General features: G+C 52.8%; 8 protein-coding genes and 1 non-coding gene across 9 annotated transcripts; 3 read left to right on the top strand and 6 right to left on the bottom strand.

The window, feature by feature from the left end:
• Positions 1–422: 422 nt before the first annotated feature.
• On the bottom strand, positions 423–2,242 carry QC761_403855 (uncharacterized protein). Its single transcript, XM_062878676.1, has 3 exons — positions 1,491–2,242; positions 927–1,434; positions 423–764 (listed from the first exon to the last, which is right to left on the bottom strand). Exons 1-3 carry the CDS (start codon positions 2,088–2,090, stop codon positions 658–660), a joined length of 1,215 nt encoding a protein of 404 aa, XP_062732154.1. The 5' UTR covers positions 2,091–2,242; the 3' UTR covers positions 423–657.
• A 504-nt stretch (positions 2,243–2,746) lies between these two features.
• Positions 2,747–4,603, top strand: QC761_403858 (uncharacterized protein; the record flags this gene model as incomplete). Its single annotated transcript, XM_062878677.1, has 2 exons — positions 2,747–3,039; positions 3,115–4,603. The coding sequence occupies exons 1-2, from the start codon at positions 2,855–2,857 to the stop codon at positions 4,601–4,603; spliced, it is 1,674 nt and encodes a 557-aa protein (XP_062732153.1). The 5' UTR covers positions 2,747–2,854.
• Positions 4,604–4,617: 14 nt separating this feature from the next.
• ABHD8 lies at positions 4,618–6,307 on the bottom strand. Its single transcript, XM_062878678.1, has 2 exons — positions 5,207–6,307; positions 4,618–5,150 (listed from the first exon to the last, which is right to left on the bottom strand). The coding sequence occupies exons 1-2, from the start codon at positions 5,768–5,770 to the stop codon at positions 4,878–4,880; spliced, it is 837 nt and encodes a 278-aa protein (XP_062732152.1). The 5' UTR covers positions 5,771–6,307; the 3' UTR covers positions 4,618–4,877.
• A 167-nt stretch (positions 6,308–6,474) lies between these two features.
• QC761_0065120 lies at positions 6,475–6,575 on the bottom strand. Its single transcript has one exon. It is a non-coding gene; the product is annotated as a tRNA-Arg (tRNA).
• QC761_0065110 (uncharacterized protein) lies at positions 6,527–6,894 on the bottom strand (the record flags this gene model as incomplete). Its single annotated transcript, XM_062872635.1, has 2 exons — positions 6,527–6,644; positions 6,824–6,894. 2 exons carry the CDS (start codon positions 6,892–6,894, stop codon positions 6,527–6,529), a joined length of 189 nt encoding a protein of 62 aa, XP_062732151.1.
• An 86-nt stretch (positions 6,895–6,980) lies between these two features.
• On the bottom strand, positions 6,981–9,516 carry QC761_403870 (uncharacterized protein; the record flags this gene model as incomplete). The annotated part of the gene is made up of 2 exons (XM_062878679.1): positions 7,888–9,516; positions 6,981–7,826 (listed from the first exon to the last, which is right to left on the bottom strand). The coding sequence occupies exons 1-2, from the start codon at positions 8,200–8,202 to the stop codon at positions 6,981–6,983; spliced, it is 1,161 nt and encodes a 386-aa protein (XP_062732149.1). The 5' UTR covers positions 8,203–9,516.
• On the top strand, positions 8,586–9,129 carry QC761_403875 (uncharacterized protein; the record flags this gene model as incomplete). Its single annotated transcript, XM_062878680.1, has 2 exons — positions 8,586–9,060; positions 9,123–9,129. The coding sequence occupies exons 1-2, from the start codon at positions 8,717–8,719 to the stop codon at positions 9,127–9,129; spliced, it is 351 nt and encodes a 116-aa protein (XP_062732150.1). The 5' UTR covers positions 8,586–8,716.
• Positions 9,517–9,750: 234 nt separating the features above from the next.
• On the bottom strand, positions 9,751–16,925 carry SNQ2_1 (ATP-binding cassette transporter snq2). The gene is made up of 3 exons (XM_062878682.1): positions 13,819–16,925; positions 11,415–13,759; positions 9,751–11,347 (listed from the first exon to the last, which is right to left on the bottom strand). Exons 1-3 carry the CDS (start codon positions 15,884–15,886, stop codon positions 11,318–11,320), a joined length of 4,443 nt encoding a protein of 1,480 aa, XP_062732147.1. The 5' UTR covers positions 15,887–16,925; the 3' UTR covers positions 9,751–11,317.
• vip1 lies at positions 9,955–11,102 on the top strand (the record flags this gene model as incomplete). The annotated part of the gene is made up of 2 exons (XM_062878681.1): positions 9,955–10,031; positions 10,093–11,102. The coding sequence occupies 2 exons, from the start codon at positions 9,955–9,957 to the stop codon at positions 10,847–10,849; spliced, it is 834 nt and encodes a 277-aa protein (XP_062732148.1). The 3' UTR covers positions 10,850–11,102.
• Positions 16,926–17,114: the final 189 nt, after the last annotated feature.

The raw sequence follows: 17,114 nt of genomic DNA, 5'->3' as shown, positions 1-17,114 counted from the left end.
GCAAACTCACTCGTTTCGATTCCGAGCCATGGCCGGTCAGCTCGAGCTTTGGGCGAGTGCCTCATAGGTTGTTCACAACAAGTCTGCCTTGTATAACAAACCATCGCTTTCATCTACCGCTATAACAATCTTCCGCTACCATGATAAGGCTGCAGATACAGCGGGTACCCGTCTAGCGCCACTCTCTTGTACTACCGCATACACGCGAGTCTCCTTTCGACGTCCCAACGAGCCAATCGGAACCCATGTTAGGTATCGCAACTCAACAAACGGGACATACAATAGACAACAGAGTCGCTTCTGCGTTTCAAGGCTTATGGCTGCCAAGTATTTTAATGCTTGGTGAAACTCCATATTACTGTTGTTTGGACGCTCTTGATGCATAATTATGGCAAGAGGAGCTCATGTCGTAGCGATCAACGTGCTCGCTCCTAAAGCCAAATGGTTACGGGCTGTCTTACAGCGTGATACATGCATAGCTCGATAGGCATCCATACAACATAGAGTCTCCGGCAATAACTAGCCCTGATACATGAAGATTGTAAACAAAACAAAAGCTTTCATCGTCCTGCAAAGACCAGTATAATCCGACAGTATATTTAAAAGCTCAAGGCTACTCTCGCGGTATTGCAAACAATCACCACCATGAAGGTATCCCTACTTCTCTGATGTGTTCAAATTTGTGTATCTGATTACGTCGTTGCTATTGTTCACCCACGCGCTGATCTGCTGAACCGAGCCTGTATCAAAAATGCCTCCGGTGACTGTGAAGCAATACCAAGTTAGTAAATCACCAGGAAATGGTCATGACCAATCTCACATACCTTGGTATCCAAAGCGCTCCACCAACTCCTAGTCGGTGCCGAGCGGATGGCCAGCAACAGGACACCCTTTCTCAAAATGTTTTCTGAGACGAGTCAACATACCCGGACCTTGGTTAAGACAGTTGAAACGGCCACAACGAAGAACGCACCAGCCGGAGCTCTGAAAATTGAAAATCCACTCGCGGTGCTGAACCTCGTAAAGGCTAGCTCTAGATATGCAGAGTGGTTTTCCGTGACAAGGCTTTGAAGCCTGGGCTGGTTTCTTGGTTTGTGCTGGCTTCTTCTTCGCAGATGGTGAGACGGCCTTCGAAAGGTCGTATCGCTGATTGAAAGGTGTTGCATGGTGAGCAGGCGCAATCTTTGATTGGGATAGCAAAGGTGATGGCGATGGATCCTGATGTCCCGAACCAGAATTTCCACCTTTGCTGAGGAGGGCTTGCGGCAACGAAGGGGAGGAAGTATGCAGAGCATGGGACAGGGCTGGCGTAGGCTCAGACACCCGGGATGCCCCGTCCTCTGAAAAATTGACTCGACGACGCTTGGTCGGAGTAGGTGATTCAATCTTGATCGGGCTCTCGCTGCGTTTCTTAATGGGAGTCTGGCTGACATGCTGTCCAGATAATTAGACCCGGGTAAAATAACCGAGGTACTGACTGGTAGACTTACTCGGTCGTAGCCATCTAGCCGCCCCGAAATCTCACACTGGGTTGAGCCCTGTGAAGTTGACGGAGATACGTCCTCAATGGCTAGTGGCCGCTCAGCCGATCCCTCAACTGGCTGAAGCCGAGAGAAGGCCAAGTCCTCAAGCCTGGCCATCAGATTCAACTTGGTTGGAATCATGGCGAGCAGTCGGTTTGCCTGGGCACCGTCGGCCTCAGCAGCCATAGCCGTTGCGATCACATCGAGCTTCTTGGCGAGTCTGTTGACTTCCTGCTCGATAACAGTTGCGATTCTGTCGGCGGACTCTTCGATATCCAGAGAGCTGATTTCGGCCGCCCAGTGCTCCTCGGCCTGTCTTGTCATGAACGCCTGGAAGCTTTCGCGATGGGCCTCCACATCGTCATCGTAATCACTCAAAAGGCATGGAACGACCTCTTGATGGCCGGACTGGTATTGATCCGCCATGGTGAAGGTGTTTGGAGGAGTGGAAGGAGTTGACAAGACACAAGAGTTGTAGAGTTGAGGTGTTTTGTCACAAGAGTTTCTGTTGAAGGTGGGGCAGAGATGGTTTGCCTGTGGAAGATCGGGCATCAGATCGTTGCCCATAAGGCAGGCACGACCTGGAGATGCCCACAGCGTTGCGACTTCCGCACACGAGACTTGTATGGGCTAGGTACATTTTCCCGGCCATTTTTGGTTGATATTGAGAGTGTAACCGCTGCACTTAACCCCCAGTCCCACAGGTCAGCGCCGGTAGGTCTGAAACCCACTCTGGGCTTGATTAAGTGCAGCCTTACAAGAGCTCATAATTAGATACCTCAGGCTTTACAAGCTATCAGCATTGAAAACAGGGTTTAAAAGTAGTCGAAGAATCTGAAAAGTAAATTGTTCAACGGGCCGGTCGTGTCGAGTCAAATACCTTCGTGTCACTCAACACCCACTGCTTGAACCCTCTATCGGCTTAAGCTACCTACCGTGAATGACATTCTCGAAGAGTTTGTCAAGCAAAAAAGAATTCAAATGGACCTGCTCCCAGATAGTGGAAATCACATGTGGCTTGCGATGTCAAGCGCAAGAAAATATTCACTTGGCCAGGTCATCTTCGCAACGACTGCAGTCGACGTGGCCCAAGCTTCGGAGCAAGTGACAGGAGAAACAATACCTACTGCCCCCCACCAGGCCTATTCACTCTTGTTCTGAATAGCCAGCTGTCTCTCCTCTTAGGATCTTGTCCTGCCCTGCCAGCAGAAACTGGTCTGCAACAACACAACAACAACAACAACCGCGCCAAATACCAGCAACGAACAATCCCCCGACTCTTCACACACCATCTTCACACAACACAAACAATCCTCGATATATTCGCCAAGATGCGTGTGAATATTTCATCGATCCCGCGCTCAACGATCCTGATCGAGGTCCTGGCAGAGGAGGACCGGTCTCTCTTCGACAAGCTCGACTTAACGGGCATGATTCGAGACAACCCGAAATCCGACGCCCTCAGCTTTCACATCAAGGCGTTCTTCGACCAACTCCCCCTCTTCCCTGACGATTCGTATGTTATCCATCACCCATCTCGTATCCCTCATCTTCACATATACCACGATCATAAAACTAACACCATCCTCAGGACCCCCTCTCCTCCCAAACCCTCCCCCAAGAAAGTGGCATTTTCTTGCGACTCTCCTCACTATAAATCACCCAACCCCTCCAAGCTACGCAAGAAAAAGAAACTGTTCGGCATTCCCACAGTTCCTACAGTCAAAACCCACAAGCAATACACTTGCCCCGAAGCCACCAACCCGCTGTCCATCATCTGGCCCGACAACAACAATCCCCTCCCCACCGACAACTGCCAACCAACCTGCCACCCTCACCTCCGCCTCTCTTGCACCGACCCCTCGCCCTGGACTACCCCCGACGAAAACCCTCCCACACCATGCCACCACACTTCCTGGTACGCCGCAACATCCACCCTCTCTCAGCACGCCTCCAAGCTCCTATCCTCAGCCTTCACCAAACAAAATATAACCACTCTCTCTGCCCCCATGGCCAACCTAGCCGAAGCCCAAACCCTCGAGCTGAACATCCTCCCCAAGCTCCACCTCGCGTACAGCCTCTACACCGCCCACGTCTTCATCACCGGCCGCTTCAAAAAGCTCGTCATCCACCTCTGTCGGCACTGCACCAGATCCCTCACCTTGGCCAACATCCAGATCCTCGAACACAAGAAGCCGTGGACTCTGCTGGAACATTGGCTCGAGAAGATCAAAGCGGTATACGATGCTCTGAATACAATGCATCTCTGGCTTTTCGTGGCGGCTAAAAAGCTGGACAAAGCAGTCAAATATCTCGCCGAGGCTGGCAATGTGAGGATGAAGGGGGGGGATGGCATGACGAGGGTGGAGATGCTGCCTTTGTATCGGTGTATGATTGAGGTTAGAGGGTGGATCAGGAGGGAAGCGATACAAGGTGTCATGGAGGATAAGGCGCGTGTGAAGGAGGTTGCGGGGAGGTTGATGGGGGTTTTGCATCCTTTGACGGGGTTGGGGTATGACAAAGCTGTGGTGGAGGCGCTGGGGGGGTTGTGGAAGGCGGAGCAAGAGGAGAAAAAGGGTGAAGAGAAAGGGGAGGAAGGTAGAGATGAGATGGCGGACGGCAGAGAGTCTGAGGATCCTGATGATGGTGCTGGTAACTCTGATGAATATGACGACTCTGACGACTCCGACTACTCTGACGACTCCGACTACTCTGACGACTCCGACTACTCTGACGACTCCAGCGAGTCTGATAACTCTGATGGGCCGGACGATGAAGACCAGGATGAAGCTAACTCTGATGAGGAGATGAAGAATGATGAGACAGATATTGGCGAGGATGAGATTTCAGACGAGGGTATCGAGGTCTCGATGAGCAATGCTGTGGAGGATGATTTGGGGGAGTTGAACGGCGATTTGGATGACGATTTTGACAAGGAGATGGAAGAGCAAAAGTTTGTGATCCGCAAGGCAATCTTGGAAGCTGCGGTCGAGGTTCGCTCGGTTTGTGAGACGTGGAGGAACCATGCGGCTTTCATTCAGGCTATCGAAAGGGGACAGCTGAATGACCACCAGGATTAGTTTTTCTTGATCTCGTTGGATGTTAGCTTTTGTTTGGGACAGTGGACGTGTGGTGTAATTAGCAGCAATATATAGCGTTATTTTGACAGCATCCTGTCTTCCTGTACCGCTCTTTCCATCTTCTTGCGTAGTTCCTTCCGTGCTTATCCACCGTTCCTTCCGTCTTTAACTCATTTGATTGTGATTCATTCCAGTACGTGTCATGAGCAGAGATCATCTTACACTATCATACAACCCCCATCTAAACCACACCCCATCATCCCCTTTCAAACCATCAGCAAAACCCCTCCCTCTCCAACCACCCCTCCAAAATCTTATTCGTCTCCTGCGCCTTCACATGATGAAACCAATGCCCAACCCCCTCCATGGTCACCGTCTCAACCCCCATCTCCCTGTCCGTCCCAACCCAATACTCATTACACCCCAGCGTCAGCCTCTTCGCCTTGGCCCCCTTGGACAACTCCATCGCCACCTCCTTCCTGCCCAGTCCATTCTTGTTCGTCCAGCAGGCATATGTCATCGCACCAATACTGCTTGGGTCCATCGCCTGTTTACATTCATGTCAGCGTTGACCCTTTTGTCTCTGGGCTACAAGAGATTTACCATCCCCCTCCTTTGAATCCAAGTCGTATGCCAATCCCACTCCGGCCCCAGCGGTGGAACAGGAACCAGCCCTTTAGCCGCAAAGTTCACCATCAGGTTTTGCATCGTTGTTGCTGGGTCGGAGAACAGCTCGTCACACGTGGCGGAGGACATGGAATGCAGGGGGTCTAGTAGGACTAACCCTACCACCAGGTCTGGGTTGGTAGCAGCGAGGTGGACTGACGTACAGGTTCCCAACGAGTGACCGATGACGATGACGTTGGAGGTGATGTTAAGGTGGGCGAGCAGAGCGGATAAATCGGAGGACAGATTCTCGGGCGTGTAAATCCCTTCATCGACAGCGGTAGGGGGAGCGGAGGAGCGGCCCTGTCCGCGGGGGTCAGGGGTGATGACCCGGAAGCCTTTGGAGAGGAGGAAGGGGACTTGCCAGGACCAGTCGGATAGGTCGCAGGTAATTCCTGGGATCAGGAGGCAGGTGTGGGTTGGGGTTGATGAAGGGGCGGATTCGTCAATGTAGTAGATTGAGACCGAGGGGCCGGGGGTGGGGGAGGGGAAGTATGGCATTTTGACAGGTTGGTATGGTAATGTGTGGTTCTTGGGAAAATGCTAGAGTTTGAAGACCTGAGGGTAGTGACGAGACGAGTGTGGTGTGTGTTGTAGTTTGCGGATGAGGGGATTTAAATATTTGATAGCAATAACGGGCCCCTGGACTGGATTTAACGAGTCAGTGCTGGTAGACAAGGGGATGATACTTCTGCAGTATAAGATGACTACCATCAAGCTCTAGGTTGGAATGCTTGCTAGCCTTCGCATGAGATTTTTTTCCAAATCAAGTGATGTTTGAAAGTGTCCTTGGCTGCTCAGGGGGTGAGGGGGCATCGGGTGAAGCCGGCGGGAATTACCTAAACACAATACGTGGGTGATATCTGGCTGAGGACTGGTTGCGTACGACGTTTTGACATTGTATAGCTATCGCCAATCGGTCAAGTCCGACGTGGTGCAAAATCCTTAATTTCTCAAAGGAATGAATCCATGCTCTCGGCATCCTGTCATAATGCCATTGACTCATCATTGCTGCTCAATGAATTTGATGATTTTCGCAACTCTGCAGTGACCAAAACATACTTATGGTATAATTTGACGTGCATTGTAGCTGTGAATCTGTAGTCTGCACTACCACTGATGCACCCTACCCTAGCAAGGGGTAAGAGACTGGAAATTACCATGATAACTGCAACCGCCAATATAAGCTCCACCAAACTAGCACAGGCCGTGTAGCGCAATGGTAGCGCGTTACTTTCCGGTTTCAATTTCTCGAAGTTAAATATCCAGCTGGTAAAGGTTCTGGGTTCGAGTCCCAGCATGGTCGATCATCTCTCCTGCTGGACTCCACTTCATGAGTGACACAAGCTTTTTGTCGTTTTTGACCTTGGGCCCCCTGAACTTTGTCAATACCTGGTACTCTCAGTTGATGTATACAGACCTCACAGGACCAAGAAAGGTGTGCATGAAACTGCTGTCTCCCAAGGGAAGTAAAATTTTGTGCCATTGGTACGCTTGTGGCGTGAGAGAAGATGGTTATCAAGTCTCGCCTACCTACCCTTCTATGAAAAGCACTCAAAACTCCAAAACGCCCCATCGTCTGCTGACTCAAGCGTACTGCTCTTCCCGACAAAGGAGACACGCATCTCGAAGAGCTGTCGGTTGATAATGTAAAAGTCCAGATAGACATCTCCGGATCGCAGGAAGCGACGTTATTTACCCGGTAGGTGAATTACCTCGCAGGAAAATCCACCCCCCTTTGCAACCCGGAGCTCGACGCACTCTCCCCAACTCGGACTTCCTGCTCCAAGGCACCACCATCACCCTGCCCGCTGGTAGCACTTGTGATCCTCGGCCGTCTCTGGGCAGCCACACTAATACCACCCGCTCCGGTCGCACTGGTGGCAACGCTGGCAGCAACACTTGTTGTCGTACTGACACTATCACTTCTAACCCTGCGTGAGGCACCTGCACCGGGTGTGGCTCCCGAGCCACTGACATCACTTCCTCTCCGGGCCCGAACCATTCTCTCGAGCTCGCGGACTCTCTTCTTCAACTCATCATTCTCTCGCTTGGTGGCCTCGAGCTGCTCGCGGTAGAAAGCCGTCTCCTGATAACGGTCTGTGGCCGGGATCAGACCGGGCGAGAGGTCGCTTGTGGAGCCAGGGGTGGCGAGCACAGAGGTACTGCTGCTCACGTGTGGGACCCTGGAAGAGAAGTAGTTGGCCAAAGTTGGCTCGTTGGAATAACTGGAGCCGTGCACCAGAGGAGCTGGTGACCCAGCCCTACTACGGCGGGAAGTGGTACTGCCCTGGCGGGAGAGTGCAACACCGCCCAGGGCAGTGGTCGGATAAGGACTCGGACGGATAGGCGCGGGGGACGAGATTCCGGCCATGGATGTGGTCGAGACTGAACCCATATTGCTTCGCGTGCTGGTGTTGGAAAGTGTGCGAATGTGTCGACCGGAACGGGGATCGCCTGGCTCGGTGCCGGTAGCGCTGGTCGAGGATGCATTGGAGACGACAGATTCGTTGTGGAGAGCCCTGAGGGCAGCGAGTTCACGGGTAAGCCGGTTGATCTGCAGATGAATATTGGTTAGACACGATTCTGTACCGACGGTCTCTGAGGGTGCAACATACTCGAGCCTCCTGCTCCTTCTCAAGTTCGGAATGGAGTTCTGCGGCAGTTGGGGGCCGGGGGTGTCGAGTTGGCCCGGGGCCGGGGCCAACGCCAGTGTTGTCGCCAGTCGTCATGGTGCTGCCGGGCAATTGACTGATGGGCGCTGGGAATTGCGGTGATGGCAGTACCGGAGTGGATGTGCTGTTTGGGTTGTGTACGGCGGCTTGGTTTGACGGCAGAATCAGCGAACTGGGGGCTGGCGGTGGTGGCATCTGCTGTGATGCACGACGCGAGAGGAAATGGGGTGAAGGCGGTACGGAGTTGAGGTCGGGCATTGCAATGTGATTGAAACCCTTTGTTTATGGCACGTTTCGTATGCCGAGGAAGTCGCAAGCAGCTTCCGGGTCAAACACTCAGGCAGCATGTCACGAAACCACTTTACACGCTTTCGCCGGGAGAATGGCGCGGTGTCGTCTGAGTGCTGGAACAGCTCCCCACAGGCGACACGTGCTGTAATTGGGTCTGTGCTTGAGCCGAACTGAGGTGCCCAGGCGGTGAGCTGTCTCGCTCGTCCCGGCTCTTTGTCAACACTCCCATTGTTTTTGGGCTATAAACACCTAGTACATGGTGTAGCAAATGAGTATATCAGCTGTAGTCAGAGCAAAACTAATGGAACCACTCCACAAACACTGCCATGAGCAACAGAGGCTCCCTGATCGCTAACTGCAGCACTTCCGACAGGTTCAGTTGGCGCCCCACCAAGCCAAGCCCTCGACATAAAAAGCGGGGCTCTGGAAAGCCACCTGCATTTGGCGGGGGCATATGATGTAATGGTGTTTGAGAGACGGGATGATGAAGTTGACGTTGAGCAGCCGGCAGTTCCCCGATGGAGGTGCTGATGTCAGTTACGGATCTTTCTGTGTGTATAAGAAGCTCAGCTTCACTTTGACCCAGCTTTTCCTTGACACAAACAACGCACCTCAAAACACCCTTCTCTGCAATTTCTTCAGGACAGCCAATTCTGCCATCACAATTCTTACAACAACCACCAAACCTTCAACATGTCTGATCGCGCTGCCCAGTCCCCTCCTCCTGAGGAGCAGTCCGGAAGACAGCTCAATGACCCCCCAGCCAGCGGCAAGGGCACTGATGATGCTTCTAACAAGGAGCAAACCAACAAGAGTGGTCTCGAGGTATGTATAATAAGAAAGCTGTTATGGATGGCACTAGCAGCAACAAGCTAACAGTGCTCCAGAACTTGAGCTCCAACCCCAAGGGTCCAATGGACGACGAGGTCACCAAGAAGTTTGCCAAGAATACTAAGATGGGAGAGTCACAGTAATTATTGAATGGCTTCTTGTATGATACATGGCTCGGACATGACTGGCGTTGGGAATTAGTATTAGCATAATTGTGTTCCACCATTTCTTCAAATCGTCACGAATACCAACGAGACTGTATATGGTCCGTGCGTCAATGACTCTCCAGCACGACAGTGACATATTCCGCCAGTGATCCTCCCTAATTAACTGCAGTTTGCTACGTACAGGCTGAGTGTTACTCACTTGAGCAGGACTCAAACACCCTGTACTGATACATAGCACAGGTTGGCGAATAGAGTCAACTTTAGCCGCGATAGTCTGTGGTGGCATCTTTGTAGCAATGCGGCCAGCTTTCACATGTCAAGAACGTCATCAGACACCAAGGGTCGTCGTCCCTGGGCACGTCAGTCCACAACGCAAGCTCCATCAGCCACAGTCCAACAGCTGGCCGCTGGTGGGGTGTTCGGTTGATTGGCGAACTGCCACACAGCCACACGCAATGCCCCTCGATCAGCCGATGACGACATGCCCCTCCTTCAGACCTTCGAGCTCGTTCCAGCTCTCTGAGACTTCATCTTATCACCTCAAATAAGCATTTAACAAAACGGTTGGCCTCCCAGACTTTCTCCAATTCATCTTCACATCTGACGACTTACTCGTGTTTACTTTTTCCAGAACACCAATACTAAACATCTGCATCACCCCAACAGCCTGATAGCTCAACCCCGCACCGTTACGCTATCCACTCAACAGACAACATTCAAAATGGCGACCACTGTTTATGTCAAGAATATTGCCTCCAACACCGAGGACAAGGAGATCAAGGACTTCTTTAGCTTCTGGTAAGAAATCTGCCTTCTTCCCTGCCCCATCACTCGTTCGCTCTGCTAACGCACCTCCCAGCGGCAAGATCAACTCCATCGACGTCACCTCCGAGGGCGAGACTAAGTCCGCGACCGTGAACTTCGAGAAGGAGACCGCCGCCCGCACTGCTCTCCTCCTCAACCACACCAAGCTCGGCACCAACGAAATCTCCGTCACCGGCGGCTCTTCCTCGGACGATGCCCATCCCGATGACTCCACCACCGATCGCTCCCCCGACGCTGGCCTGACACAAGAAGAGAAGCCCCGCGCCCGCGTCCTCGCTGAGATCCTCGCTCATGGCTACCTCGTCGCTGATACCGGTCTCGAAACGGCCATTCAGCTCGACGAGAAGCACGGCGTCACCAACAAGTTTGTCAACACCGTCAAGCAGCTCGATGAACGCACCCACGCCACAGACAAGGCCAAGGCTGCCGATGCTAGCTACGGCTTGACCGCTAGAGCCAACTCTCTCCTCACTGGCCTCGCGTCGTACTTTGAGAAGGCTACCCAGAGCCCCACCGGCAAGAAGCTGGTTGACTTTTACACCACCAGCTCCAAGCAGGTTCAAGATATCCATGCCGAGGCGAGACGGCTGGCGGACCTGAAGAAGGCCGAGCACGGCGGGAATGCCTATGCTGCGTCGGGGCTTGATAAGGTCTTTGGCCGGTTTACTGGTGGCGCGGCCAAGTCTAATGAGGAGGTTCCTGGTGGTGCTCCTGCCAATGCGGCGGCGGTGGAGAGTGAGACTAAACCCACTGCGCCGGCTGGTACTGGGGAGTCCAAGGTCATTCACTAAGGGGGGTTGAAGGAGAGTAGACAATGACGAGATGAGAATGAAGTCATGGCATGGGACTGGGACTAGGTTTTATGGGTCACGATCACGGTTCTTTTGCAGACGTTGATTCCCACCGGTGTTTTTTTCTTTTTTTTCTTTCCTCTTTGCGCTTATTGTATCCTTGCTTTTAGTTAGTCAAGGCTTGGTGGAATGAGAATTACATCCTATCACAATGTAGTCGTGGATCAGATCATCCTCAACAGGTGCTGTGTGACACAGTTTATGTCTTGTGCAATTTTGATGCACCGTGTTTATCTATCCATCTATATACAACAAAGAGGTATCGAAAAGATTACTATGTAATACTGGAAATGTATACTTTTCCTCATGAATCCATCGCATCAGGCTCGTCACATCTCCCATAACCGTGCCAGTTTAGTTATTTCGAAATTAGTCTCACTCATACCTCGTTCATGTCACAGGTATACTTTACCGCTTATTGAAGTTTAGGAATCGACTCTGCACAACACTCTGGTCAGCATGTGTTTCTTTGACCAAAAAAAAAAAAAAAGCCAAGACAACTTACCGCTAAGAAGAGAATAACCATGTTACTCCCAATAAACCCGATAAAAATCCCCAGATCCCTCCACCTGTAGTCGTACGAGAAACCCAACGGCTCAAAGAACTCGTTGCCCACCTCAAAGGCGCAGTAGCTGCAGTCGCTTGTGTTGTTGCCGCCGCCAACTAAATATCCCGAGCCGCCCCTGCTGAAGAAATTGCCCATGTACTCGGAGCAAGTCTGGCCGATAGGCGCAGTGAAGTTGTTGAGCTCTTCGGGGAGACAAATAACGGGGAGGTCGTGGAGAGCAGTGACGACTGTTCCTCCAATCAGACGGGTAAAGGGGTTGAGTTCATAGAGCCAGGTCCTATACCCGGCAGGCATTTGAGGCGGCGGGATGGTGACGCCGCAGAAGAGGGCAAAGGTTACAAAGATGAAGGGGTCGAATTGGGAGGAGATGAACAAGCTTGGTGTCAGTGCAGAAAGAGCCTGGCCCATGGTGACAGAGAAAAACTCCGTGATAAGGATCATGAGGAATTGGTACCCTGCTCTTACTGGCTCGGGCTGCAGGCCAGGGAGGTAGTACAGTGGTAAGAAGAAGAGGACGGCGCAGAGGATGGAGTAGGGGATTTCCGCGATGAGGAGGGAGGAGGCGAAGACGAAGGATGAGTACATCTTTGAGGATTGTTCCCGGAAGAAGAGGACGCGCTTGAGGTGGTACATGACTTCGATCTGGCCGATGATCAGGGCGGGGAGGACGGTGATTTGGAACATGACGAAGACGCGGTATTGGAGGGATTGCCGGGAGGAGGTGAGAGAGAGGAAGGTGAGGCCGGTGATCAGCGCGATGATGACGTGGTTGAAGACGCGGGTGAAGAGGTAGTTTGGTGTGCGCCAGTGGGCGAGGTTGGCGCGCTTAACCACGACGCGGAGCTGGTGGGATAGAGGGGAGGCATACTCACGCTCGAGGGAGGGGTCCTTTTGTGTTGCGGTGGCCGAGGCAATGCGGGATTCCTTGAGCTGGGAGATGGTGTCTTTGATGTTGGCGAGCTCAGGGGAGTCAGCCCATATGTCGGCCCAGTCGCGCGAGCCGATTCGGGGCGCAGAGCCGGCACCGATGGCTTCGAGCATAAACTCGGCAACATTGTCGGTGGGCTTGGCTTCGGCTCCGTGGCGCCGCAGATAGTCGCGTAGTACGTGGGCGTCTTTTCCAATATCCCCAAAGTACACGCAGCGACCGCCGCTCTTGAGAAGGAGGAGACGATCAAAGTTCTCAAATAGGGCGGCATTCGGCTGGTGGATAGTACACAGAATCGCCTGGCCAGCGGCAGCCAGTTTGCGAAGGAAACGAACAATATTGAACGCACTCTGGGAATCAAGGCCAGAGGTCGGCTCGTCGAGAAACAAAAGCAGCTCAGGCTTGGCCGCAAGCTCAACGCCGATGGTTACTCTCTTGCGCTGCTCAACGGTAAGACCAGCCTCGGGTGATCCAATAATCGCATCCGCAAACGTCTCCATTTCCAACAGAGCAATGATCTCCTCCACGTATGCGTACTTCTCCTCACGGGGGGTCTCGAAGGGCTGGCGTAAGTCAGCCGAGAACCGAAGGGCTTCGCGAACAGTCTGGGTCGGGTCGTGGACATCAAGCTGCTCGGCGTACGATGTGCTGCGCTGGAACTCCTTGCCTGGCTTCACGCCATCAACCAAGATATCGCCGTGAATAACACCAATGTTCTTCCTCGCAGCCAACACATCCAAGAGGGTTGTCTTGCCAGCACCCGATGCCCCCATGAGAGCGGTAAGTTGACCCGGCTTGACATACCCATAGACGTTATCGAGCAGTCGTCTTGTTCCGCCAGGCACCGGCACATCATAACACAATCCTTCCCACGTCAGGACGCTTTCCGAATTGATCTTGAGCTCCGAATCTGACTGCTCAGCCCTGGCTTTGCGTCGCTCTTCCTTCTTGGCCATCAGTTCCTCGTTCAGCTTCTTCCGCTCTGCGTTGGGCTTCTGAAAGACCTTGGCTTGATTGCCACCCATGCCGAAGCGTACATATTCGCCAGCCACAATATTCACGAAGAGAAAGACGGCCATCAACACAAGGACAATACCCCAGTTGCGCCACAGCAAACCGGGCGTATAGGAGAAACCTTGATCAATGTAGGATGAACCGGACAGCTCGAGCGTACCGGGCGTGGAGCCAGGCAGCGTGCAGACCTGATGGTTGATATCATCGTACCCAGGACCCGACGGTATCAAACTCTCGGCTGTACATGTCATATCAATCCGCGAAAACTCATTTTCCATCAAGGAACTGAAGATCAGACCAAGGACGTTGATGTAGTAAATCCACCGGAGCCAGACTTGTTCTGTCAGAGTTTTAGCACCATGTCCTCTCTCATCCCACGGTTCTTGCGTCAGGACTTACCACTCTGCCACTGGATCAAATAGCCACTGGTCGTAATCATCAACGTAATTCCAACGGTTGCAAACTTGACCGCATAGTCGAAATCCGGGCTTAGACACCCGATCACACGGAAAAACAGCGTCATGGCAATGTTGCCGCTCAGCAACATGAGATAGAACACGAAGAACCCCCCAGCACTCCGGCTAAGATTCGTCATGAAGTATACAATCACCGAAAAGACGAAGACTTGCGTGCTAGCGAAGACCTGATCGACAAGAATATTCGCAATCCACAGCGCTGACGGCCGGTGAAAGGCATACGCCCGGTGTTTGTTCACCACGGCTCTGCCCAACATCGTACCCGCCAGCTCGGAAAACGACTGGAAGGCGTTATGTAAAAGGGAAATAAACATCAAGCCACCCTTGGAGAAGGCGCTGGCAGACGTCTTGCCGAGATTAAGATAGAGAGTACCGAGAACAATGCCAATGATAATGTTACGGAGCCAGGACAAAATGAGAGCCAGGACGTCTTGCTGCTTGAGAAGAAACTGCCTCTTCATCAGTGCCCAGACTTGCTGATGAAAGCCGACGCTGTAGGCGGAGTGCTTCGAGGCACCACGACGCTTCTGGTCGCGGACAGCAACGCGGAAGTCTTCGTGTTTGTCAGTCTCGCGAGCGAGGCTTTCTTTGTAGGACAGCATTTCTTGCTCGAGGTCCTGGGCGTATTTGGAGGACTTGAAGGCAGCTTTCAGGGTGAGAGAGTCGTAAGGGGCATTCTCAGGAGAACGGCCATCCTGGTACTCGCGCTCGAATGCGTCGGTGCAGCCCGTCACATAGTCAGGGGTGGTCTGGCGGGGACGGGGGAGGAAGCCGAGACCCTCGAAGTACGACCGTGCATCTTTTGCGGGACCAAAGTACACCTGCTTGCCCTCGTCGATAACCAAGACCTTGTCAAAGAGGCTGTAAATGTTCTCCGATGCCTGGTAAAGGGAGACAAATGTGCTTGTCTTGTACAGGTCGGTCTGAATGCGGAGGGATTTGACAAAGTCGAGAGCCGTAGAGGCGTCGAGGCCGCGGGTGCTGTTGTCCCAAGAGAGAATGCAGGCATTGGTGGTGAGCATTTCGGCAATGGAAACGCGCTTCCTTTCGCCGCCCGAAACACCACGGATAAACGAGTTGCCAACAATTGTCTTGCGGGTGTGTTCAATGTTGAACATCTTCAAGAGCATGGTCACAACCTTGTCCTTGAATTCCTGCTTGGTAATGCCAACAGGCAGTTTGCCTGGGGTCTTGACATCAAGGGCAAACCCGAGCGTCTGCTCCACGGTGAGAGTCGGGTGGTGAACATCATCCTCCTCGTTGTAAACAGCCTCTCCACGATAAGGACCAAATTCGTCGACGGCAAAAGGGCCGTAGAGGACCTCACCGGTGATTGACGTGTAGCCATAACGCTGGTTGGCGATCGTCTTGAGGAAGGTCGTACACCCAGATCCAGGCTTGCCAAGCACCAGTACCATCTCTCCCGGTTTACAAACGCCCCTGAACCCGTCCAACAAGCTGGCTTCCACTCCTTTCTCCTCAAAACCCAGCAGCTTCCTCACCGGTGAGATGATGTCGAAAAAGTCGGTGAAGGCATCAGGGAACGTTTTGACGTAGTTGGTCTGGCCTCCGATACCCTTGACCGTCAAATCGTCCCAGTAAACCCCAATGTGCTTGGGACGAATACCGGCCTCTCTTTCGGCATCCAGGTCACCTCTGAGGGCCGCTTCCAGGTCAAACTGCTCAAAGGTCTCTGAAGAGGTCTCGGTTTGGGCGTTGCCCTTCTCGGCATCGGCGTGACTGCGCGAACGACTGACGCGTGACATATGCGACAGTTCCCGTTGAAGCTGAGCAAAGTCCGACACCGCCTGCTCAACAGAGACACCGCCAATGGCGCGAGTGGTGCCATTGGGGTTGTTGCGCCGTGCCTGTTCGACGAGGTCCGCTGCATTCTGTGTCCTGGACGAAGCAGATGATGGAGATGGCGGTGCGTTCTCCGTCACAACGGCCTCCACGATAGCCTCCTTTCCAGTTCCCGGCTCCGTCGACATCTTGGGAAAAAAGTTTCCGGTGGCAATAGTAAAACTCAGCGAACTGAATCCCCCCAGACCTAGGGCCTGGAGGTGGACAGTTTAAGAAGCGGTGACCCTTGAAGAATTTGCTGGGCAGGTGCGTAGGTCTTCGAAATGGAGAAGTTGAAGAAGTAACAGAGAGAGAACAACGTTAAAAAAGGAGGGACAGTCTGCCACTAGCAGCGTGACAGTTTGGGAAAAAGCTTCTCGAAAGAATCTGTCCGAAGGGAAGAAAAAAGGAGACTAATGGGCGCTTGGCACCCATCCCATCATTAATAATTACCAATCGAGCTTGACCATTGAATGCTACTGAGCTCCAACTGCAACACTGACGGCTCGTTATCCGATGAAACGGACAAGGTTCTTTTGGGGCTCAAAAGAACCTGCAGGAATAGTACCCACCCACTAAATGGGGGAGGGCCACGAGGGCGTAGCATCCCGAGTTAGGCAGCTCAACGTCGGGAGGTGGGGGAGGAGGTGTTTATCAAGTCTACGTTAGTTGACCTTTCTTCCACTCATGCAGTCCATGTTGTTGTTTCTCGCTGCCTGTGGGGCCGTTGAGCCCGCGTGGCTTTGGCGCAAGAGACACACAGTGTTGTGTGGTGTTGTTGGTGTTGGACAGGCATTGACAAGCGGGAGCGAACATGTGAGTGGGGTGGCAACTTGTGTTGATGTTTTGGGCCGGAAATATCATTGGTGAGCGTGAAGCTGGATTCCCTCCCGTGGTGCCGTGTTCCTCGCCATCCCTGCCAATGTAACGAAGGGCTGACCCCACCATGGACCTGGCTAGAGCTCTTGATCAGCAATGGGGGTCTGATGTGGGATAAGAGATGACATGCCATTGCTCAGCCTCCGCCCTTCGTGGAAGCTCTCAACAAGCTTGACATGACGAGGCCATACGGCGAGTGACTCATTGGCATGCAGTGTATCCAATACTGCAGGAAACAGCGGCAGATCAATGGCTCAGGGCGAGCGGAGCCAGAGGGTTGGGGAGGGATGAGGTGCGGTGGAGAAAAAGTATGGTTTGGCTTTGTCGGCCCCACAACCCCGAACTGTCAAGCGAATGTGGGGAAACAAGCCACAGCTGGAGCGGCAGATGAGTGATTGATTTTGGTGCAGTTGAGCCACACATTCAAGGCGTCAAGCCACAAAAAGGCCGAAGTTCCGCTTACTCAGCGGATCAAAGTTGACTTCGACTTACGCACTT

This window comes from Podospora bellae-mahoneyi, chromosome 4 (assembly GCF_035222275.1).
Source record: "Podospora bellae-mahoneyi strain CBS 112042 chromosome 4, whole genome shotgun sequence".
NCBI lineage: Eukaryota > Fungi > Ascomycota > Sordariomycetes > Sordariales > Podosporaceae > Podospora > Podospora bellae-mahoneyi.
The sequence above is the reverse complement of the archived record's forward strand: the minus strand, read 5'-3'. Positions and strand labels throughout refer to the sequence as shown.